This window comes from Dunckerocampus dactyliophorus, chromosome 16 (assembly GCF_027744805.1).
Source record: "Dunckerocampus dactyliophorus isolate RoL2022-P2 chromosome 16, RoL_Ddac_1.1, whole genome shotgun sequence".
Taxonomy (NCBI): Eukaryota; Metazoa; Chordata; class Actinopteri; order Syngnathiformes; family Syngnathidae; genus Dunckerocampus; species Dunckerocampus dactyliophorus.
This window is the reverse complement of record NC_072834.1, coordinates 1,543,512-1,568,189: the sequence shown is the minus strand read 5'-3', so window position 1 is coordinate 1,568,189 and position 24,678 is coordinate 1,543,512. Positions and strand designations below refer to the sequence as shown.

Here is a 24,678-nt window from a genome sequence, read left to right as displayed (position 1 = left end):
TGAATAAAATAAAAATAATTAATTTATTGTTTTAATTTTCTTTACATATAATTTATTTAAAAATTGTTTTAATAAATCATTAAATATGGAGGAGGACCAGACTTTTTCTTCCGTCATGCTAAAAATGTTTGATAACAGGGGCGCATGCATGTTACGGGACACAGACTCCTGGCATCAAAATTCAGATTTAAAATAAAACAAATGTTTTCACGAAGACCTGAGACATACTGTATATGACTACAACACAAAACAACATTTGAAGTGTTTTTTATTTTGTATATTCAAGTTGGTCATCAGAGGGGTGGTATTTTACAGAGGACGCCACATATTTTTTTTATTGCAGAAAAAAGATGTCAAAAGGTAAAATACAGGTTTGTTACGCGCAATTTTGTACAATAACAGAACGGAGGTGAAATTGTGTTGAAAATTTAATCAAACATAAATCTGGTGCATTCGAAAAGCAAGGTTCCACACTGTCTATGTGTATGTAAATATGTACATACTGTAGTTTATTTACATTTGGTCTCAGGACAAGCACAGTTTACTCCACAGCTGCGTGTTTTAGTATGCTCTACATGGTTTATATGAAATGTTACGGCCGTGACATAAAATATCCTCAGATTCTGGAATGACTCATCGAATACTGTCTCATTTCATAACAAATTAAGCTTATTTCTAACATATGCTGATGGCCAAACACTGTGTCCAGGCCGCACTTTGGACATCCTTGACCTTAGTGCATTCGAATCAGACGGATACACATTCATGTTAATATAGAGACATGAAGATGATACAATATATCAACACAAGATACATACATTGTCTAATGCCAGGTGGTCACTTTATTAGTACAGTATATATTCACAGAACTATCATTAAACAGTGCTTGAATAAAAGACAGTTTTTCATTGTATAACAGTGATACTGAATCAAAGCTAACGCGCCGCCCTCATTCTGCGTGTTTCTCTTTGAATCAAACGTGACGTTGGGTGTTTGTCTTTACGACGATTATGATGACGAAGGCATAAAGCTCATTATCATGGTGCGGTAATACCAAACGGCCACCGCAAAGTACAGAACACCCGAAATCTTCGCTCTGGCAGCTGTGCCCGGTGCTAATCATACCAGTTGTAAGTACCTATGTTGATGTTTAGTCATGCGTCTCTACCTTTTACTTCTTAAAGTTCAGCATTACGTTATATCTTATTCAGTATTGTTTATATTGGGACACAAGTCGGCGCTATACAACTTACAGAAACACGCACCCCTCAAGTCGAACAATTTAATAATAAAGCCAACTTTTCTTCTCTCTTGGGCTCATGGGCTGATTACAACTTGCAGATAAACGTTACTGCCCTCTGTAGGCTAACGCTTGAAACACACTGCAGGGTTTAAGCGCCATCACGACGCTGTACTCCAGTCGTCAAAGTACATTCGGCAGTCCGCTCATACGAAGCGTTTTTTACAGTACATTGGCATACTTTTACCACCGCTTAAATCCATTTATCTACAATTCAAAGATGATTTCAAGAACTATATATTATAATATTAAATACATTTCATTTATAACAGCCTAATATACAGAAATCACGTATAAATTTGAAAATTAAGTTTTAAAAAACTCCAGTATTTATATATTTACCCTCAGTTTTTTTTATTAATGTCTCTTAGTGTCCCCACTTTATATTTATTTTCTAACATATTTTACTGTATTTATTCTTAACACTGCACAAGCTATAGTGTCATTTGTTATGTGCTTAGTTTTTCAACGCCTCTCCTTTTGACACAGGAAGTGAACAAAATTTTGCAAACAGATGCGATGATGCTATTTTCAGCATTGTAGTTATCGGTGAAGCAGGATTGCTAGCCTTTAAACAGTAAGTCATACCTTTTTGTTCTCAGGTGCAAACATGCAGATCTTTGTGAAGACCCTTACTGGAAAGACCCTCACGCTCAAGGTTGAGTTCACTGACACCATTGATAATGTCAAGGCCAAAATCCTAGATAAGGAGGGCATTCCAACTGACCAGCAGAGACTGATCTTTGCTGGCAAGCAACTGGAGGATGATTGCACCCTTTCAGACTACAACATCCAGAAGGAGTCCACCCTCCATCATGTCCTGCGCCTGAGAGGCGGCATGCAAATCTTTGTGAAAACACTCACAGGAAAAACAATTACACTGGAGGTTGAGGCCAGTGACACCGTTGAGAATGTGAAGACCAAAATTCAAGACAAGGAAGGCATTCCTCCTGACCAGCAGAGGCTGATCTTTGCTGGTAAGCAACTGGAAGATGGCCGCACCCTCTCTGACTACAACATCCAGAAGGAGGCTACCCTCCATCTTGTCCTGCGTCTCAGAGGTGGAATGCAGATCTTTGTGAAGACCCTCACTGGCAAGACCATCACCCTTGAAGTTGAGGCCAGTGACACCGTTGAGAATGTGAAGGCTAAAATCCAAGACAAGGAAGGCATTCCTCCTGACCAACAAAGGCTGATCTTTGCTGGTAAGCAACTGGAAGATGGCCGCACCCTCTCTGACTACAACATCCAGAAGGAGTCCACCCTTCATCTTGTCCTGCGTCTGAGGGGTGGCATGCAGATCTTTGTGAAGACTCTTACGGGCAAGACAATCACCCTGGAGGTTGAGGCCGTTGACACCGTTGAGAATGTGAAAGCTAAAATTCAGGACAAGGAAGGAATTCCTCCTGACCAGCAGAGGCTGATCTTCGCTGGTAAGCAACTGGAAGATGGCCGCACCCTCTCTGACTACAACATCCAGAAGGAGGCTACCCTCCATCTTGTCCTCCGTCTGAGGGGTGGCATGCAGATCTTTGTAAAGACCCTCACTGGCAAGACCATCACCCTTGAAGTTGAGGCCAGTGACACTGTTGAAAATGTGAAGGCCAAAATCCAAGACAAGGAAGGCATTCCTCCTGACCAGCAGAGGCTGATCTTTGCTGGTAAGCAACTGGAAGATGGCCGCACCCTCTCTGACTACAACATCCAGAAGGAAGCTACCCTCCATCTTGTCCTGCGTCTGAGGGGTGGTATGCAGATCTTTGTGAAGACCCTCACTGGCAAGACCATTACCCTTGAAGTTGAGGCCAGTGACACTGTTGAAAACGTGAAGGCCAAAATTCAGGACAAGGAAGGAATTCCTCCTGACCAGCAGAGGCTGATCTTTGCTGGTAAGCAACTGGAAGATGGCCGCTCCCTCTCTGACTACAACATCCAGAAGGAAGCTACCCTTCATCTTGTCCTGCGTCTGAGGGGTGGTATGCAGATCTTTGTGAAGACCCTCACTGGCAAGACCATCACCCTTGAAGTTGAGGCCAGTGACACTGTTGAGAATGTGAAGGCCAAAATCCAAGACAAGGAAGGCATTCCTCCTGACCAGCAGAGGCTGATCTTTGCTGGTAAGCAACTGGAAGATGGCCGCACCCTCTCTGACTACAACATCCAGAAGGAGGCTACCCTCCATCTTGTCCTGCGTCTGAGGGGTGGTATGCAGATCTTTGTAAAGACCCTCACTGGCAAGACCATCACCCTTGAAGTTGAGGCCAGTGACACTGTTGAAAACGTGAAGGCCAAAATCCAAGACAAGGAAGGAATTCCTCCTGACCAGCAGAGGCTGATCTTTGCTGGGAAGCAACTGGAAGATGGCCGCACCCTCTCTGACTACAACATCCAGAAGGAGGCTACCCTTCATCTTGTCCTGCGTCTGAGGGGCGGTATGCAGATCTTTGTGAAGACCCTCACTGGCAAGACCATCACCCTAGAAGTTGAGGCCAGTGACACTGTTGAAAACGTGAAGGCCAAAATTCAGGACAAGGAAGGAATTCCTCCTGACCAGCAGAGGCTGATCTTTGCTGGGAAGCAACTGGAAGATGGCCGCTCCCTCTCTGACTACAACATCCAGAAGGAGGCTACCCTTCATCTTGTCCTGCGTCTGAGGGGTGGAATGCAGATCTTTGTGAAGACCCTCACCGGTAAGACCATCACCCTAGAAGTTGAGGCCAGTGACACTGTTGAGAATGTGAAGGCCAAAATCCAGGACAAGGAAGGAATTCCTCCTGACCAGCAGAGGCTGATCTTTGCTGGTAAGCAACTGGAAGATGGCCGCACCCTCTCTGACTACAACATCCAGAAGGAGGCTACCCTTCATCTTGTCCTGCGTCTGAGGGGTGGTATGCAGATCTTTGTGAAGACCCTCACTGGCAAGACCATCACCCTTGAAGTTGAGGCCAGTGACACTGTTGAGAACGTGAAGGCCAAAATTCAGGACAAGGAAGGCATTCCTCCTGACCAGCAGAGGCTGATCTTTGCTGGTAAGCAACTGGAAGATGGCCGCACCCTCTCTGACTACAACATCCAGAAGGAAGCTACCCTCCATCTTGTCCTGCGTCTGAGGGGTGGCATGCAGATCTTTGTGAAGACCCTAAGTGGCAAGACCATCACCCTTGAAGTTGAATCCAGTGATACGGTTGAGAATGTGAAGACCAAAATCCAGGACAAAGAAGGAATTCCCCCCGACCAACAGAGGCTGATCTTTGCTGGTAAGCAACTGGAAGATGGCCGCACCCTGTCTGACTACAACATCCAGAAGGAGTCCACTCTCCATCTTGTGCTGCGTCTGAGAGGTGGGCAGTAGAATATCTCAGGAGTCCATGCTTAAACCTCTCAAGCAAATGTGTTCTGTATGACTTGCTTGATGTGCCTGAATAAATGACCAAACCTTCCCATGTATTTTTAGTTGTCTGTCTTTTCAATAAATGGTAAAAAACTTAGTTTTGTCTTTGTAGGTATTCAGTTGGGTATAAGCCGGTCTCTAATCCATCCAGGTGTAGTGTTTTTACTGTCCATTGTTTGATGGCGGGTGGTAAGCACTGGACAGCAATAGCAACGTCTTTAGTGCCGCTGTGGAAAGTTCTTTCTAGGGCTTTAACTTTGATCCAAAGTGACAACAGTTTGATGCATTAGCATGGAAGTGCTATATTTGTGTGGTGTATTTTAAGTAGCTGCTGGGTTTTCCCTTTATCTTTACTGGTCTGGGAAGTTCAGCATTTACAGTGAGTGCTTGTTAATGTTTCTTCTCATTTTCCACAAATGCCAGTAGTGATTGCGTTAGCCCTACTTCTACCCCTGTGGGTCAAGAGTAAGATAACTATTTCAAACACCCTTATCTTGAAAATGTACATGAATTTACATTACATTTGATGCGTGAAGTTTTTTTCAGCTCGGTTGTTGGAATCACTATGATTAAAAGCCTGGATCTTCAAAACCAACTGATCCGAGCAATGCAACTTCCTGTGGACCATATGACTTGGGGAATAATGAATATAATGATGCACGATTATGCTGCAATGTTCAAAGCAGACAGATGCAAGAGCACCTGATGTGCAGAATGGTACTGCATGAACTTGAAAGACCACATGTATAAATAACTTCATTTTGACCCTGCATGGCAGTGATTCCTAACCAGAGTAGGGGTATGTGGAAACATTTAATTTCCAAGATAAGTACTCACTTTCATATTAAACCAGACAAATGGAAAGTGTTTGCTACAAGTTAGTAGTAGACCTAACCTGTGGCACAATCAACAGTTTGACAGTACACAAGACAAAAGGTTGGGAAACTGCTGTATGGTATTCTCTGTATAGCTCAACATTTACATGGAACACAAATTCCAATGACAAATATATATTTCAGTACACTAATTTTAGTAATAATTGTAGTTGAATAAACGAGTGCATTGAGAAGCAAGACTGTAAACGTGGTTAAAAAAATACTGCATTAATTCCACTGACCACGCAAAAAGCATTGAAAAAGTATTTGTTCAAATTTGCATGATTTAGCAGTAATTTGCAGCTGACATTGCGGCCTGTACTAATTTGGACAAAAAAGTCGCGATTTGATGGCAACATTATTAATCGTTGTCGGTAGGACGTTGGGCAATTTCTATACAGGCGGATTTTAGGCAGCTCTGTCTGGGGTCCTTCTCCTAGAGGTGACATTCAGTTGGCTAACGGGAACCAGTTTTTCAGCGTGTGCTCTTTAAAATCGTGTCATGGCACAGGCAGTTCAGAAACTGGTTGCTAAAGTACCAACTATGGTCGGTGGTAAGTAATGTTACTGCACTTATACTCTTAGCGTATGTGCGGTTAAGACCCGCTATTTGGTATGTTTTATTCTCCCTTGCCTTAGCATGACCTAGCTTAGCTGCATGCTAACTGAAGAGTTCCGGTAGCTATTACACTTCGATGAGACACCTTTGAGATATAACATAGTTCCTCCATGGTACGTTTAAGGTACTCGGTGACTGTCGATGACTAATTTGAATTGTTCACCTAGTAGTCAGGGTTGGATGTTCAGTGCTTAACATTAGCTGTACAGTAGTAGCTTCCGTCGCGTTTTGCTAACGTGGTATCATCGTCTCTCAGCCGCTGTCACGTACTCCAAACCACGGCTAGCGACCTTCTGGCATTACGCTCGCGTTGAACTTGTGCCACCGAGCCCAGCCGAGATCCCCAAGGCCATCGAAGGTGCATCTAACCTTGTCAAGGCTTTCCAGGCTGGACGCCTCGGACAAACAACAGTGAAGGTGCGTTAAAGTGGATTTACACAAACTTTAATTTGCGTTTTCTTTTTGAGTTGGAATGGTATGGGTATAACACTTGAACAATTTGATGCATGATGCGAATTTCTTTGTCAAATGGTTAACGAAACAACAAATAGAGATGTTTTTTTTTTTAATTTTGTATTCATATTGTGCCCTAAATAATATCTAATTATTTGATATGTGTAAGTAGTACAGTTTAGCCCTTGTCGGTGTCAATGTAACAGGCGTCACTAGCTATATAATGGACTTGTGATGTAGCAGGTGTGCGGACTAAAAGATGAACATTCCTTGGGTGGTTTTCAGGTTTATTCTGAAGGACAATGTCCTCTCGTCTGTTCTCTTCTGCACCCTTATCAATGCCAAGCAACTTGTCCGTTCCACGTGGATGCAACACACCGACCTCACATCGCTTTTCAAACAATTTGTGCGTAAAGTGGAAACACTGCTAACTAGTGGCCAAAGTAAGGAACTGAAGAAAATTAACAAGTGTATAAAACTTCAAACATGTACCAGAAGGACAGAGAAATAAAATAAATGTCCTCTTGTTTCTCCCTTGGGACTGAAAAATCTTGCTCTACATTAGGCATGGGCCGGGATGAGATTCTGACAGTATGATAACCTTGGGCAAAAATATCACGGTTTGACAGTATTTCAATTGCAACTTAAATATTTGTTATTTTGAAATATCTTTTATTGAAAAGAGGAAAAAAAAGAAAAGTCAACAGTCATTTTTTAAAACCATATAATATAACCCAATGAAAGTGGAACATATGTATTTAAAATAAGTAACAAAAAATAACTGCATTCTTTCTAACTAAATAATAAATAAGTAAAATGCAGTTCTCAGTGTAGTCTACAAGGGAAGTCCCGATCCACATTTTTTGGCTTCCGATCTGATATTTTATTTAAAATTTTTTTAATTTTTTTTTATAGTCTTGCCGGTCTGATGGGTACAGATCTTTAAATAATCTGTGGTATGCCTTGAAACCGGTAACTGGCCCGTGCCTACTCTCCACCAGGGGTGTCCAAACCTTTTCTCGCGAGGGCCAGGTGAAAATGAAAGGATGGAAGGGCCACTTTGATATTTTGTCGATATGCTAAGAAGTTATATACTGTACACTGACATCTCAGCTTTGTTATATACTGTAGGTGAAAAAGGCTTTGAACTTCTGTCTTTGCGCTTTTTCCCCATTTTTGCTGTTTTTTTCCCCAAATATTCCAACTTTCTTTATAAATCTTTGGAAATTTGAATATATTAATATGTTCATATTAATATATATCTTTGGAAATATTATGACTTTATTCCCATATTAAAATTATTCCCCAACCTAATTATTTTTAAAAATGACAACTTTATTAAAAATTTATTTTCTCTTTAATGTTTCAACTCTATGCTACCAAGATTATTTTTCCTCAAAATGTTACAAGTTTATTTTTGTAAAATTGCGACTTTTTTTCTCATTTGAATGTGACTTTTGTCTAAATATTTTGACTTTATTTTCATAAAATTACAGCTGTTTTTTTCTGCTGTTTTTTTAATATCCTAATGATTTCAACTTTTGTTTTTTGTAAATTTTCTTTTTGCAATCATGACTTTATTCGCATTTTGACTTTATTCTCGTAATATTATAACTTTTTCCCCCTCAACCTTATTGGGCAAAATACGTCCTTGTTTTGTTTGTTTTTCATATTACAACTTAAGAAAATATCTTAATGTATCAACTTGAGGCTACTAAAATGGTGTTATTTTGCCTCATAATACTATGAGGGTAGTCTTGTAAAATTACACCTTTCTTGTTGGAATACAATTTTTCTATATTTTCTATATTCTTTACTGACTCCCCCCCCCCCCCCCCCCTTTTTTTTTTTTTTTTTTCTTGTAAAATTGTATATTTAGAAAGTGCCACAGGCCAATAAAAAAAACAAAAAACAGCCGCGGCCCACAAATGGCCCCCGGGCCACACTTTAGACAACCCTGCTGGAGCCGATAAAGTGTTGTATCCATAATATATATATTTTTTCCCCTGCAGGACGCTCTAAGGAACGGGCTGGTTGCCACTGAAGTGCTGATGTGGTTCTACATCGGAGAGTGCATTGGCAAAGGAGGAATTATTGGTTATGATGTCTAAACTTTTGGACTGTCAGTTGTTTTTCTTTCTCTCGAGCATCATATGCTCTACATCCTGCAAAATTTCTGGGATCAATAAAAAGCCGTCTATTACATAAAAACATGCCTTGTTGTCCATTTTAGAGCCACGTAGGCCTTTGACAAAAATATAAGCGGGGGGGGGGGGGGCAGAAGAATATTAATAGGCTTCTGTGCACAGAAGAGCAACCTAGACTTTAGCAGAGAGAAATAGTGGCTAAGGTGATCGACCAAAAAGTGTAAAATGTCCATAAATCTGTAATGTTACATGCATGCCTGTGTCTAAACCGGCAATACTGCTATACAGTAGACAGTAGTGTATTTTACTAAACATGTTTCAGTTGTATTTTTAATACCCGTCATCAGCCAGTAGAGGGAACTCCTGGAGTGTACAGTATTTAAATGCACGTGTGTTTATGATAAGTAAATGTAACTAATGGAAATTAAACATTTTCATTTAGCTCTTTATTCAAAACTAGGATTTTGTCCAAAAACAAGGCTGTCCTGGATAATTCAGTGACGTAAATATGCATGCATAAAATTAAATAAGGGTTAGTTGAGCTGTGAAAAGGCAAATACAGGATGTGTAAAATAGAATGACACATTTCTGCAAATACTATGTGCCTGAGTGGATGCCTATCATATCATTGTACATAGCTTCCATAATAGTGGCAAAGAGCAATGTCATAATGCAGTCAATATTCTCATTTTCATAAGAAAATTTGCCACACATTTAGCAATTATACATGTACGCAGTACAGTACATGTTTAAAATGGGCTGCTATAACCAGGACTTAAGAAACATGACATTTACAGGCCTTTGGTGAATTAATTTCAAAAGTGATACAGAACAAAATGCAAAATCCATCATGAGATTCTTCAGAAATAATCTACACATTTGGGTGGAAAATACCCAACAATGTAACATTTGCAAAAGGGTTATAAAAATATATATTCCAAAAACAAAGAACCGAACATCTCAAAATCTTAAGCGATTTTTCAGATATAGAGTATCTCAGTGTTCATTTTATGTTGCAGATTTTGACTGAGGTTCCGACCCCGAAACCTGGGTAAAGGGGCTCAGTGAATGTGGTCTCAAACCTGTGCAGCAGTGCCATGCCGCTGCCAATGCTATAAAATGCCAGCACGCCTGCAGGGTGGTCCAAGTACACACCTATTCTTGGGGAGTGGGGGCCACTGACGGCTTTGTCCACCCTGTTGTGCCAGGCCGAGTAACCCGAGTCAGAGCAGAGAAGACTCCAGGATCTGTCGTTGTAGCCCAGCAGACACAACGAACCTTTGCCCTTCCGGCTGATGCTCCTGTAGGCCACTCCGATGGAGAACTCCCCACTCCACTCGATCTCCCAGTAGAAGCGGCCACCGGACAGGGCCTCCCGGCACAGAACCTGGGCAAAACTATCAAACCTCTCTGGGTTGTCTCCATAGGGCTGCAGGTCCCTGGTACGAATGACTTTTCTGCTGTGCTCGGAGATATACAGCTCCTTGTAGGCTGTGATCGGATCCAACTTCAGCTGGCAGAAGTCTGCATTGGCAGAAGCAATACATATTAGCTCCTTGATGGAGAGCAGCAAGTTGTGCAACAGGTACTGAAACGTGGAACCGTTGGCATTCAAAAGTTTAGAGAAGGTTTAGTGTGTTAGGTACATCCTGACATTTCACCTGAAAGCGGAATGTGTGGGATTGAAGGTCTTTTTTTCCTGAGAGTTCCTTAAAATGTTATCTCAGTGTTACTAGAATTATTGTCAGAGCTGATTTGGTCTTGGAATCAAAATGTCTGTAGATTCATAGTCATCCAGGTCATTCTCATCTGCAAAGGTTAAATCGAGGCACCTGGACCCCTCTTGTTGAAGATATTTCACAGAGGCTTCTTTCGTTCGTCAGTGTGGAGTCTCCTTATGCTATTTATGCTTCTGGTGTGTGTCACAATACAGTAGGCATGTTGTAGCGTGTGAGCAACCATACGACATAATAGGTTGACTGTCTTCTTGGTGGCAAAACAGATTGTGAACAGGCTTCATCAGTTCATGCTCAATGACTAGGTGGGACAAACACTAGTGTGACTAGGTAGGACTTCTACCTATCGATTGATTCAATACCATGAGAGTTATGACTTGGTTATAAGCAGATGATAGGAGATGACGCAAACCTCTGTTCAGAGAGGTAGTTTGACGTAAATGGCTTCTTTCACACCTTTTTCAAACCAGAGGTCCCCTCCGTTTCCGCAATTTGGACATAGTTATCCTCCAAGAATGTCCCTTCTTTTTGAGCTGCAAATGAACTCCAGACTCTGGGCCAGAAGAAACTGCCCTGTAACTGATTTTGACTTACATTTGACAAAGTCAGCTCTGCTCCTTGGTTCTGGAGTAGCGGGAGCGCTGTCCACTGTTGTCATATTATGTTCTTTACCTGCAAATGAAGAAGGATACAATTGAACGCGAAATTCACGCATTTGTGACCACTGCCTTTTATATTTTGGAAGCTCACCTCTGCTCCTTCTGTCCAGTGTTCGACTTTCTGTAGTGTAGACCGGGACTTCATTCACTGTAAAGAAGAGAACATTACATTTTATTTGTGCTCACTAAGAATAATTGCAGTTGCTAAAATTAGACCTGTCTTGGAGATCTTCAGCAACTCCTCCCTGCCAAACTCTTCCAGACGATCTTTAATCTCAGCCACAGCTTTTCTGACGGCCCCAAAGGAAAAGTCGGGGTTAACTGTCACCTTTGGTATGAAGCCGTCGTCAGTGGGGGTGCACAGGTAGTTGAAGTTCTGGGGGTAATGAGAATAATGATGATTACATTGTCTTAAACATAATCCATTCATCCATCTTCTTCCGCTTATCCAGGTCGGGTTGTGGAGGTAGCAGCCTAAGTAGAAAAGCCCAGACTTTCCTCTTTCTGGCTGCCTCGTCTTGCTCTTTCAGGGGGATCCTGAGGTGTGCCCAGGTCAGCTGGGAGACATAGTCTCTCCAATGTGTCCTGGGATTTCCTCGAGGCCTCCTGCCGGGTGGATGTACCCTGAACACCTCCCCAGGGTGGCGTTCGGGAGGCATCCTGACCAGATGTCCAAACCACTTAATCTGGCTCCTCTCAATGTGTGCAAAAGCAGCAGTTTTACTCCGAGTTCCTCCCAGATGACAGAGCTACTTTATCTCTAAGGGAGAGCCCAGCCACCCTATGGAGGAACGTCATTTCTGCTGGTTGTACCCGCGATCTTTCCCTTTCGGTCATTCCCTAAAGCTCATGACCGTAGGTCAGGGTAGGAATGGAGATCGTAAATTGAGACCTTTGCCTTCCAACGAACTGATGCAGAGTCCGCATCACTGCAGACGTAGCACCAATCTGCCCGTCGATCTCGTGCGCTTAAACTCCTCCGCATGGGGCAGGATCTCATCCCAGACCCGGAGATGGCACTTCACCCTTTTCCGGGCGAGAACCATGGACTCAGATTTTGTCCTTTCATTATCGGCTGTGAAACCAATCCAGTGAAAGCGATGAAGCCAGCAGGACCACATCATCTGCAAAAAGCAGAGACCCAATCCTGCAGCCATCGAACCGGATCCCCTCAACGCTCGTGCTGCGCCTAGAAATTCTGTCCATAAAGGTTATGAACAGAATCCGTGACAAAGGGTAGCTCTTGGCGGAGTGTGCCTTAAACGTAATCCACATTCAAATTGCGATGTTACTAGTAAGAGTAAAGCAGTGTGGACTAGTTTTCTAGTCAGTATGTCATCAATACCATACGATAGCTTATCTTATTGTATATTACAACTCTTATTAAAGCCATGTCCTCACATTTTCTGCACAGTTTGTTCAAATATACTACAGTGAACTAGTAAGTAGTGTTTCCAGATGTACTGTAGGTATTTCTTCTCAAGCAGTTGGTCTACCTGCAAAAAGTGGATGTGGTCATCAGTACCATAAAGCTGCTTCAAGCCCGACTCTTTTTTCTTCAGTTCGTCAATCTCTTGCTCCAGACGCTCGATCAGAGCCTCGGCTTGGTTGAATGCGGCCTTCTCGTTGATACCAATCAGCTTGGTCACCTCCGACCTCATCCTCTCAATGGAGCGAATCATGTCCTCGAACATCTTTTGACTCTCCAGCATGGCTCTCTGGGCCGAGTTCTGCACAGGACGAAGGGAATGTGACCTGCCAACTGATGAAATCAATACAAATGCCAACTGGAATGTAGTGCAAACGCAGTTGCCATTCAAACGGCGGACACAGTCTATTGCAGAGTGCTGCTCAAAACAATTGGAAATCATGGCAATGGAAAAAAATCCATTCTTGGGTCAAAACCTTGGTCAACTGAACTGGCAGCCAAACTTTGGTTTTGTAAACTGTACTTTTCATAAAAATCAGTTTTCACGTAGCTAACTAGTCTGTTTGCCTGCATATCATTGCACAGATTTGAGCACCCAAACAAGTCATCCCACGCGTTGATGACTCTGTTTCTGTTTGTTTCTCCACTCAGCGTTCTCATCGGAAACACGTTGTGTAAACCATTGTTTTTTGTGCTTTTTTAAAAAATTGAGTGTGACTCCTAAATAAGCCAGCAACTTTGACAAGAAGGGGAGAAAAACTATTGAATTCAAGCTGACATGCTGTAAATATTGCTTTTAGACGTTTTTTAACGAAATGAAAAATGTCAAAATGGGCCCGCACATCCGTGTTTCAGTATGTGGACCTCGGTGGAAAAAGTTTGGACAAATGTACAATAAAACGGACGGCGTTTTGCATGTGTGCCCAATAAGTTTGGGTTGCTTTCTTCCTTTCCCACGCCAAGCCAAGAGCAAAGCTTGTCCTTTTGGAATAAGGGTTTTAAAAATGCCAGCGAAAAAGCAAAACACACAAGTTAATGCATTGATGGTTGCTAAATGAAGCTCATGATGTTCTGTTGTGACGTCATGCGTGACGGTGGTTCAAAGTCTGAAGATTTGTGCGACTTTTTGGATAGGATCTTGAGTTACACAGCTTCAGAGGTACATACGTCGATCTTACCTTCAATGAATCCACTGCAGTCTTCAGCTCGTCCAGCTCCTTTACCCTCTCCTGGCATTTTTGTCTAATCTCAGCTGTGGAGATTCCCAAGAGTTTCTGGAATAAAGGATAATTATGCCATGATTATATTTGATATACTGGTGTTCACACACCATCCTAAATGTCACGTTTCACAAAATTGATAGGCTGTTCAGTGTAAGGACTGCAATTTATCTGTGGTGTTGGTTTGCCTGGGGGGGGGGGGGGATGTTGCCCAGGCTCCATGTAAGTGTGCGCTGATTTTAAAGATAATGTGCGTCATTTTACATCTACTATCTCACTGTGTTGATGAACAGGTGCGTTATAATGCACAACCAAGTCAGTTGTGGTTTATTTTTTCAGGCTTCTGATTGGCCGAAACAGCTGGTGAATGTGTTTGTATGTGTTTTATGTGGAAAAGTGTGTTTTTTTAACATATAGTCATTCCTCACTCTCTGTCTCTTGTGTCCCAGAGATCCTGTAACCCGCGCATAAGAGTTGCACAATGTGGTGTAAACAAATTTTCTCTTATGTCTACTAAATTGGGCTATACGAGTGTAAAATCATTTAAAGCTGCCGTTACAATTCACTGATCGATTGGAACTGCTAACGTGTGAGTCTATATTATCTTATTTACATGTATGTCTAATATGTTTTATTTTCTCTGATTATATCGACTATTTAGGGAAATACAAATGTAAAGGTGGCTGTAGGGGTGTTATTTCACGTCTTGAGGGCTCTAATAATGTTAAAAACCCGATTGAGAGGATACTAAACTGGTTTTCTATGCCACAACTACGAAAATGTTCAATTGCCAGCGGAAATTCACTGGAACCAATAAACCAGCGATAAACGAGGGACGAATGTACTCGCTAAATGTAGCGGCAAAGTCGCTAAGCTGGCAGCGCTGGTCCCTCCCGCTACATCTTCTTATTCTCTGGGAGACCAGGTGCGCACATACAGACAAACAACCTTTCACACTCACGTTCATAACATTAGAGTCTCCAGTCTACCTAACATGCATATTTTTAGAATGTGGGTGGAAGCCAGTGTACCCGGAGAATGCCTGCCCCCCCCAAAAAAAATCCCTGCTGTTGTCAAAAATTATGTTGGAGAACTTAAGGTTCCTATTTGGAGGCTTCGTGCGGCCAGCCAACTTAGCATGTCTAATAAAGCCTATTCAAAGAGCCTTCTCAACGCAGGCAGGTTTTATCTCCGAGGGGGTTTGTCACGGAATTCTGGCCATGTCAAGAATGTAAAGCCAACGCTGATTGCCCCCTCCCTTTTTGTAAAGAGATGTTTCAAGGTGCACACCACACTGACACGCAGAATAGAGGTCTTTTCTAATTCAGCTTTATTCCCAAACCCGCCAAGCCATTCTTCAAGATAAGCTGGTGGAATGTGGGGAATCTGGCAGGGGTAAGCATGAGAGCGGGGGAGGGGAGAGACGGTGTGAGATTTGTGAAACTCTGATTGGCGATGCCAGACTGTGTAGTTAAGAGATCAGGGGCGCAACGTGTAATAAACAATGTCGATTTATCTCCCCGACGTCTGTTTAGTTTCACAGCACTTTGAGAGGTTGGCTTGTGTTTGGCCAGGATTCCTGATCCCTTGACTCCCTGGCATTCCAGTATCACTGCAGACCCCCTCCTCCCACAGGTGGGAAATGGCGCAGGAAGACAGTTTCTGTGTATCCGCCCCACAGATGGAACACTGTAGCTTTCAGTGGTGATAGCTAAGACACTCCCCCAAAAGCCCTTCCGGCTAATCAGAGAGTCGCATTTGTTTTGGCGGTGAATGCCTGCCAAGGTAGCAGATAGCGCTGGCAAATGGGTCAAAGTACACACAGAACTCATGCTGCTGAGTGAGAAAGTGTGTCCAAAGTGTTGGCTAGTAGAATATATCCAGTCGATCCCTATTCACTATTTGTGGCCGTTGTGTTCTCGCAAGTAACCCTCGAGGTGTACATTGATTTTTAGATTCTTAAAAAATGTATAGAATATTTACTTTTAGAGCAGGTCGTCCAGAAATCGGAAGGTTGGCGGTTCGAAGGAGAAGACTCATGCACTGGTATTAGATTTACAAAATGTATTGAAAGATAAGTCGACAGAATCATTTTGCAGTTTCAGAGCTCCGGTCTGCCTCTCTTCCCATGGACGCCTTCCGCCTCCTCTCCGAAGGAAGAGAAACAGGTCCCGATCTATGGACCCCTCTGCCTTTTTCTAATTGTTTTCCTCTGACCATTGGCACCAGTCTCTCCAAAGATCACGCCAGCAGGTGATAGTCGGAACCTTCGCTGAGTACATACTTTTCCCCAGCCTGTCTCGAGGCTTACTGACTTGTTTGTGCCCTTATATGGCTGCTGGTACTGACTGGCGTTCACTATGTGTGAGCACTCACTATTTCTGTTGTAATGTTTGTGGCGCTCGGAGAGGCCGTAGGCATGAGTTGGCAGCCACGTTTGCGTCAGACTGCCCCAGGGCAGCTGTGGTTACAGAAGTAGATTACCACCAGTGAATGAATAATGGGTTCACTTCATTGTGAAGCGCTTTGGGTGCCTTGAAAAGGGCATCTCTGTGTGGAGTTTGCATGTTCTCCCCGTGTGTGTGGGGGGGGTTTTCTCCGGGTACTCTGGATTCCTCCCCCATTCCAAAAATTTTAGGTTCATCGGCGAATGAGAGTGTGAATGGTTGCCCTGTGATTGGCTGGCAACCAGTCCAGGGTGTACCCCGCCTCTCGCCCAAAGTCAGCTGGGATAGGCTCCAGCATACCTAATGAGGATAAGCGGCATAGAAAATGGCTATTTGAAAGAGTGAAAGTGTGGGGGGGGGGGGTTGATATAGCTCACTTTTACGAGAGGGACCGTTTTGGGAACTAACGGTAAAAAGTGTAACTTTATTAAGGAGACTCAAGGAGTAATTAAGACACCCATAACACACGGCTTGCCCCCCCCAAACGCTCCTGCCAGTTGACCATACATTCTCATATACTGTATGTATGAAATCATGAACACCGACTTGGGATAGTTTTCTGCAGCAAAAACACGATTTGCCACAAATTAAAAAATCATATTTGATCAGACATCAGTTCATTAGCGGGGGTTAGGGTTATGGAGGCATCCACTGCATACAGTGGGGAAAACAAGTGTTTGATCCCCTGCTGAACTTTCATGGTATGTTTATTGTAACACAGTGTTACAATTCCCAGAGAGGGCACTTTAAGTCAGGTTTTTTAATGTGCACAAAGCTTTATTTGTAGCTAAGTTCGTTACAACCTATGTACAGTATATTGGTGAAGAAAGTACAGGATAGACAGTATTAGATAGCAATGCTACAGCACCATGTTTATTTTTTCATAATGTATTTTTATCATTCATAATGTCTTTAATTGAATTTATGCTGAGTACACAGTATTTGCATGTTTTCCAACAAGTAGTGCACTATTTGTGTGTCTGCGAACAAGCGAGACAAGGATCCTACCTGTTTCTCACTCCTCTCGGCCTCGGCGGAGACGATGTCGTGGCCCTTGTGTTCGCTGACCGTGCAGATGGCACAGATACACATCTGGTCGGTCCGACAGAAGAGCTCCAAAGACTTTTGGTGCTGCGGGCAGATCTTCCTGTCCAGGTTTCCCAGCTCGTCCACCAACTTGTGCCTTTTGAATGTGGCTGATTCATAGTGAGGCTTCAGGTGCTTCTCGCAATAAGACGCCAGACAGTTCAGACAGGACTTCACAGCCTTGAGCTTCTTGCCAGAGCAGAAGTCACACGGCACGTCACTCGGCCCGGCGTAGCCGTTCCCCTGGGGCGTGTTAATGTTTAGGTTGAAACCGCTCTTCTTGATCTTCTCCGCCACCATGCTGAGCGTAGCGTTTGGGCGCAGCACGGGCCTCTGGGTGAAGGTGATCTTGCACTGGGGGCAAATGTAAATCCCCGTGTAGTCTGCCTCGTTCCAGTATCCGCTGATGCAGTCCATACAGAAGCTGTGGCCGCAAGGGATAGCCACAGGGTCCCTGAGGAGGTTCACGCACAGGGTGCAGCTGAAGTAGTCTGGAGACGTGTGATCGGCCATTGTCATCAACGCACCGACACTTTCAGACCTGAGGGAGCAGAGAGAAAATGCCAGGAGCAGAGACCGTTGTGTGGGAGTCCGCCCTCCAGAGTGTGGTACAGCCTGCTAGAGACAGGACCTACTTGTATTTCTGAATTCCAGAGGTTATTGATTGAAAGCAGACAAGGCCCGCCTCCTGCGCTGTGAGTAGACGGGGGCCCTGCCCTGCTCAGATAAGCAGGTTGAGCAAGGGTGGAGAGAAAGAGAGAGTCATGCAGGAAGGCAGGAAGGAGAGGAAACTGAAGGCCTCATAATGAATGAAATGTGAAAAGTTTCAAATGAGAAAAGAAATACGCTTGACAACGCCTCCGTTTCCCCTGCAGCTTACTTTCAAATTCCTCCAGTGGCTCATCGCGGGGATGAATTGTGCACACTTCTCCACAGCTGTATTTCCACCTATTGTTGTCAGACAGAATCGCCATTGTCTGAAACCGGTTACAGTCCAACAAACACAGATGGAGGGCTCGGTACTGCTGGAATTTAAGGGACCACCCAATAAACAAACAGACGTTGCAAGGCTGAGCATTTTCAGGAAAACATCCCCTTATAGCTCCTTTCATCACTCTCTGCTGCTTTTGGATATTCTGAAGATAAACATATAGAATTACTAGACTACAAAAGCACTCGGGGAGCTCAGACCTCCGCCAAGCGCCATCGTTGCCCCCATATTGTCATTTACAGCGTAAATGTTAGTCCTGCATTTATTTTATATCCATATTTAGATTCCTTGACCATGAAAACATAGCATTAGCAATTGGATTCATAATGATATCAATATTAGTTCAGTAGTTATTCACAAAAATGGCATTTTCCGTAATGGTGGTTTTCTTCTGGATCTAGCTCCATAGCGTTTGAAGATGCAACAAATCCGTTGGCACACCCTGTGATGGAAAATTCCAAAGGTCCCCTATTTTTTCATATTTTGGATCATAGTATCTGAAATTATTCTATTATCTGGATCAGTCTTTGATATTTTGTAGAGGGGAAAAATTTATAAGATTACGAGAATCATTATTACAGGAAGAACATTTACAAGAAGAAAGTTGAAATAGTTGGAAAATCCCCAACAAAAAAACAACAGCAGCAGAAATTATTACAAAAAAGTTGTAATTTTATGAGAATAAAATGAAAATACCAAGAGAAATAAACTGCCAAAAAAGAAGAAAAGTTGCAATTTAACGTGAATAAACTCGTAATATGAGGGAAAAGATAAGTTGTAATATTATGAGAAACAAACAAAACAAAATAAAGTTGTCATTTTTTTGAAAGTTAGGTTGGAGAAAATGTTACAATATTACCCGAATAAAGTCCAAATATGATTGGAAGAACGTCATAATTTCAAGAAGAAAGTTGAAATTGTTGGAAAAGGAAAAAAACAGCAGAAATTAAAGAAAAAAAGCAGCTGTAATTTTTGTCATAAAGTCATATCCTAAGAGAAAACAAGTCAACATTTCATGAGAACAAATTCATAATAGGAGGAAAAATTACGTAATTTTAGTAGCATAGCGTTGAAATATTAAAGACAAAATCGTAATATTATGAGAAACAAACAAAATCTTTTTTGGGGGAAAATTTGGTTGGGGGAAAAAGTTCTAACATCAAAGTCAAAATATTATGGGAATAATGCCAGAAAATTTATGAAAAAAATTTTAGAGAAGAAAGTTATTTGGGAAAGAAACCCACCAAAAATGGTCAAAAATAAAAATGAAAATAATAATACACTTTTTCATCTGTATCACAAAACTGGGATAGAATTTTTCTTGAAATGTACTGTATATGTATGTGTGTGCGTGCGTACGTACGTACGTATGTATGTATGGTACTTTATTAATCCCACAGCAGGGAAATTCACTTGTTATACTGTACCATCTTATCATATATTGCTTTGCAAAATATCAAAGTGGTCCGTGATGGACACCCCTCTTATAACCAGTCAAACCAGCCCAGTGTCCTCCCCGGGGGGTCATGATATGTAACTGCAGATATGTAGATAGCATCTGTTTGCTCAGCAACAAGAGAGACACACATGCAGCCGTGCCGTGCAAACACAACATTCCTGTAAGATGCAGGTGTGTGTGTGTGTGTGTGTGTAGATGGTTAACATACTTGTGTGTTACATCACATGGAAAGCTGCCTACTCCCCAGTTGAGAGAGGACCTGCAACATGAAGCGCCCGCTGACGTCACAGCCTCTTCATACTTGTGCCCCATTCGTGCACATGAAAGTCTGAAAGTTGTAGACGTGAGCACTTTTTTTTACATTTGTATATTCCTCAAATGTAAAAAAAAAAAAAAAATCTGAACTTATTAGAAGCACCACGTTTCACTCCTTATCCTGCATGATTTCATGCCTATTTCTTCTCCATATTAGGTCGGGTTTTGATAAGCCAGTTTTTCCTTCCTTCCTCCCGAGTGGAGGGTGCACCCTGTGATTACAGATTAACTACCCTGAGCGCTTGCCAAGGGGAAAACACTTCACACAGTTCCGATATTGAAAAGAGACCGTTGTGCAGCTGCAATCTCATAGTTGAAACTTGATCATATTCGCGACTCGTTCGTTAGCTTTAACGACCCCGTTAAATACTACGCCGTTTGTTAGGACACCGAGCAGACACTCCACAGCCACCTGCAGCCGGGCGCATGTTTAGGGTCAAAAGTCAGCCGGCATGACAATGGAATGGGCATGCTCTGCAGGGCATGGCTATTTCATCAAAGGAAACAAAGTGCACGTTCAGCGTGGGTGTGCGATGAAAACAGGAAGACACGATATCCAAACATGTTGTGGTGAAACACTTGGCTGATTTGCCACGTGTGTAACTCGGCTATTAGGAACATAGACAAACGTAACGGGGCACAGCAAAGACAAACAAATGAGAAGAGTTGTAATGATGACCTTTTTTAAAATCAAATAAAATCCTTTTATTACACGAAATCAATCTCAGTTTTACAAGAATAAAGTCATATTTAAAATTATGACTTGCTGCTCCAGGGTTAGGGTTGGGATTGGGGCTCGAGTCAGGGGGTTAGGGGTAGGGTTAAGGGCAGGGCTGGGCAAACTGCAGCCTGCCAAGCGTCTTAATCCGGCCCACGGGACATTTCCAAATTGCTTTTCTTAAACCTTTAACATGGAAAGCGTAGCCGGCGACATGGCTTGCAGTGCTATTGCGTCACGCTCGAGTCGCCAAAATAGTCCGATGCGATCTGTAGCTCGTACAAACAAGCCATCCAAACGGCACGACACGTCAACACACACGACGCACAACGTAACCTACCTTCTGCACCATGTGGGCGTACTATCTACACGCCATACCGGTGCCAAAAAAACACCCATATATTTCCACCGCAAGGCATGCTGGGTAGCCTGAGGTACTCTTTCTCCCAATACTTTGCCGTGTTTGTCGCATTTTTGAGGATAAGCGGCAAAGAAAATGGATTGCTAGATTGCCAGATTATTAGTTAAGATACTTCTGATATCCAGTGTTTTATTGTTCATAGTTCATATTGTTGCTGCAGCTGGACTGCCCAGCATGCCTTGCGGGCATTTGGAAATAACAGTTTTATGTTTTGAGCTTAGTTGTCGATTTATGTGATGCGTTCACTTGCTGTGGATATATTTTGTTTTTGTTTCGTTGCACCCGTGAGCAAGTATGTCTTTCTGCTTGATGCCACTTACATACAGACCGCCCGCCGTCACATTTTTAACCCAATGTGGCCCGCAAGTCAAAAAGTTTGCCCACCCCTGGTTAAGTGTTAGGCTTACAGTATGATTAGCGTTAGGGTTCAACCAGGGGTGCCGGTTACGTCGATCACGAGCTACCGGCACCTCTGGTTTAGGGGTTAGGATATGGGGTCAGGGTTCGGGCAGGGGTGTCCAAACTTTTTCCACCAAGGGCCACATGGTGAAAAATGAAAGGACGCAACTTTAGATATACTATGAGGTTACATATATTTCCGCTGATATTACGACGTTATTCTCGTTAAATTACTACTTTCGGTGATCTGTGGACGTGATTTTTTTTCAACCTGCCAAAAAAACAAAAAAAAGCAGGGGACACGGCCCAAGTGTTGGCCAACAGCTTCTTCTTCTCCATAAAATGATGACTCTTGTTTTATGGAAGCAAAGTCCATTTCCTGCCCAAACCAAGGTCATTTATGTTGGCAGAACAAAGTGCAAAGCCCTTTTCCAAACCAAAACCTCGCCGGTGTCACTTTACACTTCAAGAAGCCTGTCGTGTCGTGAAACTCCAGCTGATATGTGAAAAAGTGTCAAGTTTAACTCAAAAAAGCTGATTTTCTTTCAGTTCATTTTATATTTTTGTTATAGATTCACATCTTTTGTGTTTATGACGACACATACTGTACGACAATCACAGCTAGGAGTTCTTCCAAACAGATCATCGTTAGGATTAAAGGTAGCTCTATTATATTGTATCTCTTGGCACACTTTGCAGCATAAATTGCCACTGACTGTGTACTGGACAGCATCGCTTCCATGCACAACATACCTGGATTTATTTGGTCAAAGAGGTCAACTGTAGTTGCTGTTGTGTATGGACAATATACCCCGCAATGGCCCACTCTGCAGGGGCCATCTTGGCTCTTGAACAATGGAATCTGTTTACCCTGCTGTTATCTGGGCTATCAAGTGTAGTTGCATTCCACTCCATTTCAACAACACTGAAACTCCATCTTGGTTGTGTGTGTGTGGAACTTGGAGAGGGAAGATATTTTCTTTAATCAGAGGAGGGAACATTCTTGCAATGGCTTGAGTCTCCATAGCAGGCAGAACCTGCATGTTGGCTGTTCAAGTGTTAATAAATGCAAAGTTAAGCAATAAAACACCGTGCTGGTGACTTATAATATTTTCATTGTCATTCCACTGAATCGCTGCTATTTGTGTCCCCAGGAAATAAAATTAAGAATTGGACAAGAAAATGAACTGCAAAATACAAGTTCTTACTAAACAAAGTGCCCTGTGCATTGATCTGATTGTATCGTCAATAAATACAATTCAAAAGATTCATTAAACGGTCCTTCAACACGGGAAAAGTAGCGTTTGTTGCCTGTCCGTGCTTACTAAAATTCAATTTGAGCATGAAATGTCATCATTTAAATACCCCAGAAATGTTTTTTTTTAAACATATGCGAGTAACTGCTTATTCCATTTCATAGGAACTCAGTCCTGTTACCTGAATATGTTAACTCAAGACACATAACTTCAGCAACTTCTTACAAACCACCAAAGTACCACAAAGCATGCTGGGAGCCGGCATCACTCCCAATTACGGGTGTGACAAAACATCTTTATCTCAAACTACGGCGATATTAAACCCCACTATGTATTATCCATACGCGCTCGCCTTGTATGGTTTTCTAAATTGTATTATTATTCAAATATAACCTCTAGAAACAAAAATTCCATCCATTTTCTATACCACTTGTCCTCATTTGGGTCGCGGGTAAGATGGAGCCTATCCCAGCTGAATGCAGCAAAAATTAAATGAAATTCTTATATATATTTTTTTCGTGTCACCCTATCACCGTATCAAGATATTATCGTTGTCGTGTATCATACCGTATCGTGAGGTACCCTGAGATGCCCAGCCCTCCTACTGATACTTGATGCGGCCCAGCCTCTACCTCCAGTGGCCCCGGTGAAATTGAGTTTGAGACCCCTGCCTTAACACATTACCCCCTCTGAAAATTCCGCAAGTCACATGGTTCACAGGAAGTTGTATCATTCTGATCCTCTGCAGGCCAAAGGTACTTCACTCATTTATTTTGTCCTGTTACCTAAATTGTTATTTTAAATAATTTCTTTATTTTGCAAATATTTGTTTAAAATACTGTTTCAAATATTTCCTCAAGGGCTTAGAAAACTTACAAAAATGAAATAAATGAAATGAAATAATTTTGAGTGGTTGAATATGGGTATGATTAGATTTGGAGCTGAAAAAGACAGAAATTTCAGTTTATTTTGCAAGCGTTACAATAGGCGAATGGCACAAATCCCGAAGAAAAACATGTGCCACTGTTGCTGAGCTAAAACTAAACTGTGAACCCTGAACCACTTCCTGTCTGTTTACCACTCAGCTCTCCAAGCACTGGAACACATTCTAAACAGTCTTATTTATGTCTTAAATGGCTTATTTTCTGTTATTATGTCTACTATATTGGGTAATAGGAGCGTAAGGTGACTATAGGGGTGTTACTCTATCTCTAGAGGGCTCTAATAATGTTAAAATGCACATTTAGAAGGTTGTAAACGGGTTTTCTATGCTCTAATTACAAACATTTTTGATTTCTTTGCGGAAGTTCACTTATCACTGTCGGGTCTTGAACCAATACTGTAGTTCCAAATGGTGATTAATTAATTTGAAAACCCTGATTAATCTGATTAAAAATATTTGTTTTATCATTTGGCAGCCGTAGTTAATAAATTTAGTTGTATTATTATCATAATAGCTACAGTATGTTTACGCAACAATGCCGATAAAGTCTGTTCTATTGCGCTTCATCGTGGATGTGATTGATGAGCTGCTGCATAAAAAACCTCTTGAGCGACTGACTTGAGTGGCACATCATCACAAAAGGGAGTCCACTGAATGTCTCACAGTATCAGTAAGTGTGACACGCCTGCATTGTTTCACGTAAGCCTCGTTACCTTTGCAGGCCACACTTTTTCGCTGACTGGTGTTTGTCGTATGCAAATAAGCAGTGCACTTCTGCTTTTCAGCCACATCTAGAAATCATTTTTATTTGGAC

General features: G+C 42.3%; 3 protein-coding genes across 4 annotated transcripts; 2 read left to right on the top strand and 1 right to left on the bottom strand.

Annotated features, from left to right (window-relative positions):
* The first annotated feature begins 1,035 nt into the window (after positions 1–1,035).
* On the top strand, positions 1,036–4,736 carry LOC129169102 (polyubiquitin-A). Its single transcript, XM_054755157.1, has 2 exons — positions 1,036–1,130; positions 1,903–4,736. The coding sequence occupies exon 2, from the start codon at positions 1,911–1,913 to the stop codon at positions 4,650–4,652; it is 2,742 nt and encodes a 913-aa protein (XP_054611132.1). The 5' UTR covers positions 1,036–1,130; positions 1,903–1,910; the 3' UTR covers positions 4,653–4,736.
* A 1,241-nt stretch (positions 4,737–5,977) lies between these two features.
* Positions 5,978–8,849, top strand: atp5l (ATP synthase, H+ transporting, mitochondrial F0 complex, subunit g). Its single transcript, XM_054754985.1, has 3 exons — positions 5,978–6,120; positions 6,442–6,602; positions 8,651–8,849. Exons 1-3 carry the CDS (start codon positions 6,069–6,071, stop codon positions 8,747–8,749), a joined length of 312 nt encoding a protein of 103 aa, XP_054610960.1. The 5' UTR covers positions 5,978–6,068; the 3' UTR covers positions 8,750–8,849.
* Positions 8,475–18,110, bottom strand: ftr82 (finTRIM family, member 82). Of its 2 annotated transcripts, XM_054754984.1 has the most exons (7): positions 17,285–18,100; positions 13,788–13,883; positions 12,677–12,910; positions 11,397–11,556; positions 11,272–11,328; positions 11,116–11,193; positions 8,478–10,309 (listed from the first exon to the last, which is right to left on the bottom strand). In XM_054754984.1, exons 1-7 carry the CDS (start codon positions 17,879–17,881, stop codon positions 9,789–9,791), a joined length of 1,743 nt encoding a protein of 580 aa, XP_054610959.1. In that variant the 5' UTR covers positions 17,882–18,100; the 3' UTR covers positions 8,478–9,788. The 2 variants fall into 2 exon arrangements, with proteins under 2 accessions (XP_054610958.1, XP_054610959.1); XM_054754983.1 differs by having other exon boundaries at positions 8,475–10,309; positions 11,116–11,328; positions 17,285–18,110.
* Positions 18,111–24,678: the final 6,568 nt, after the last annotated feature.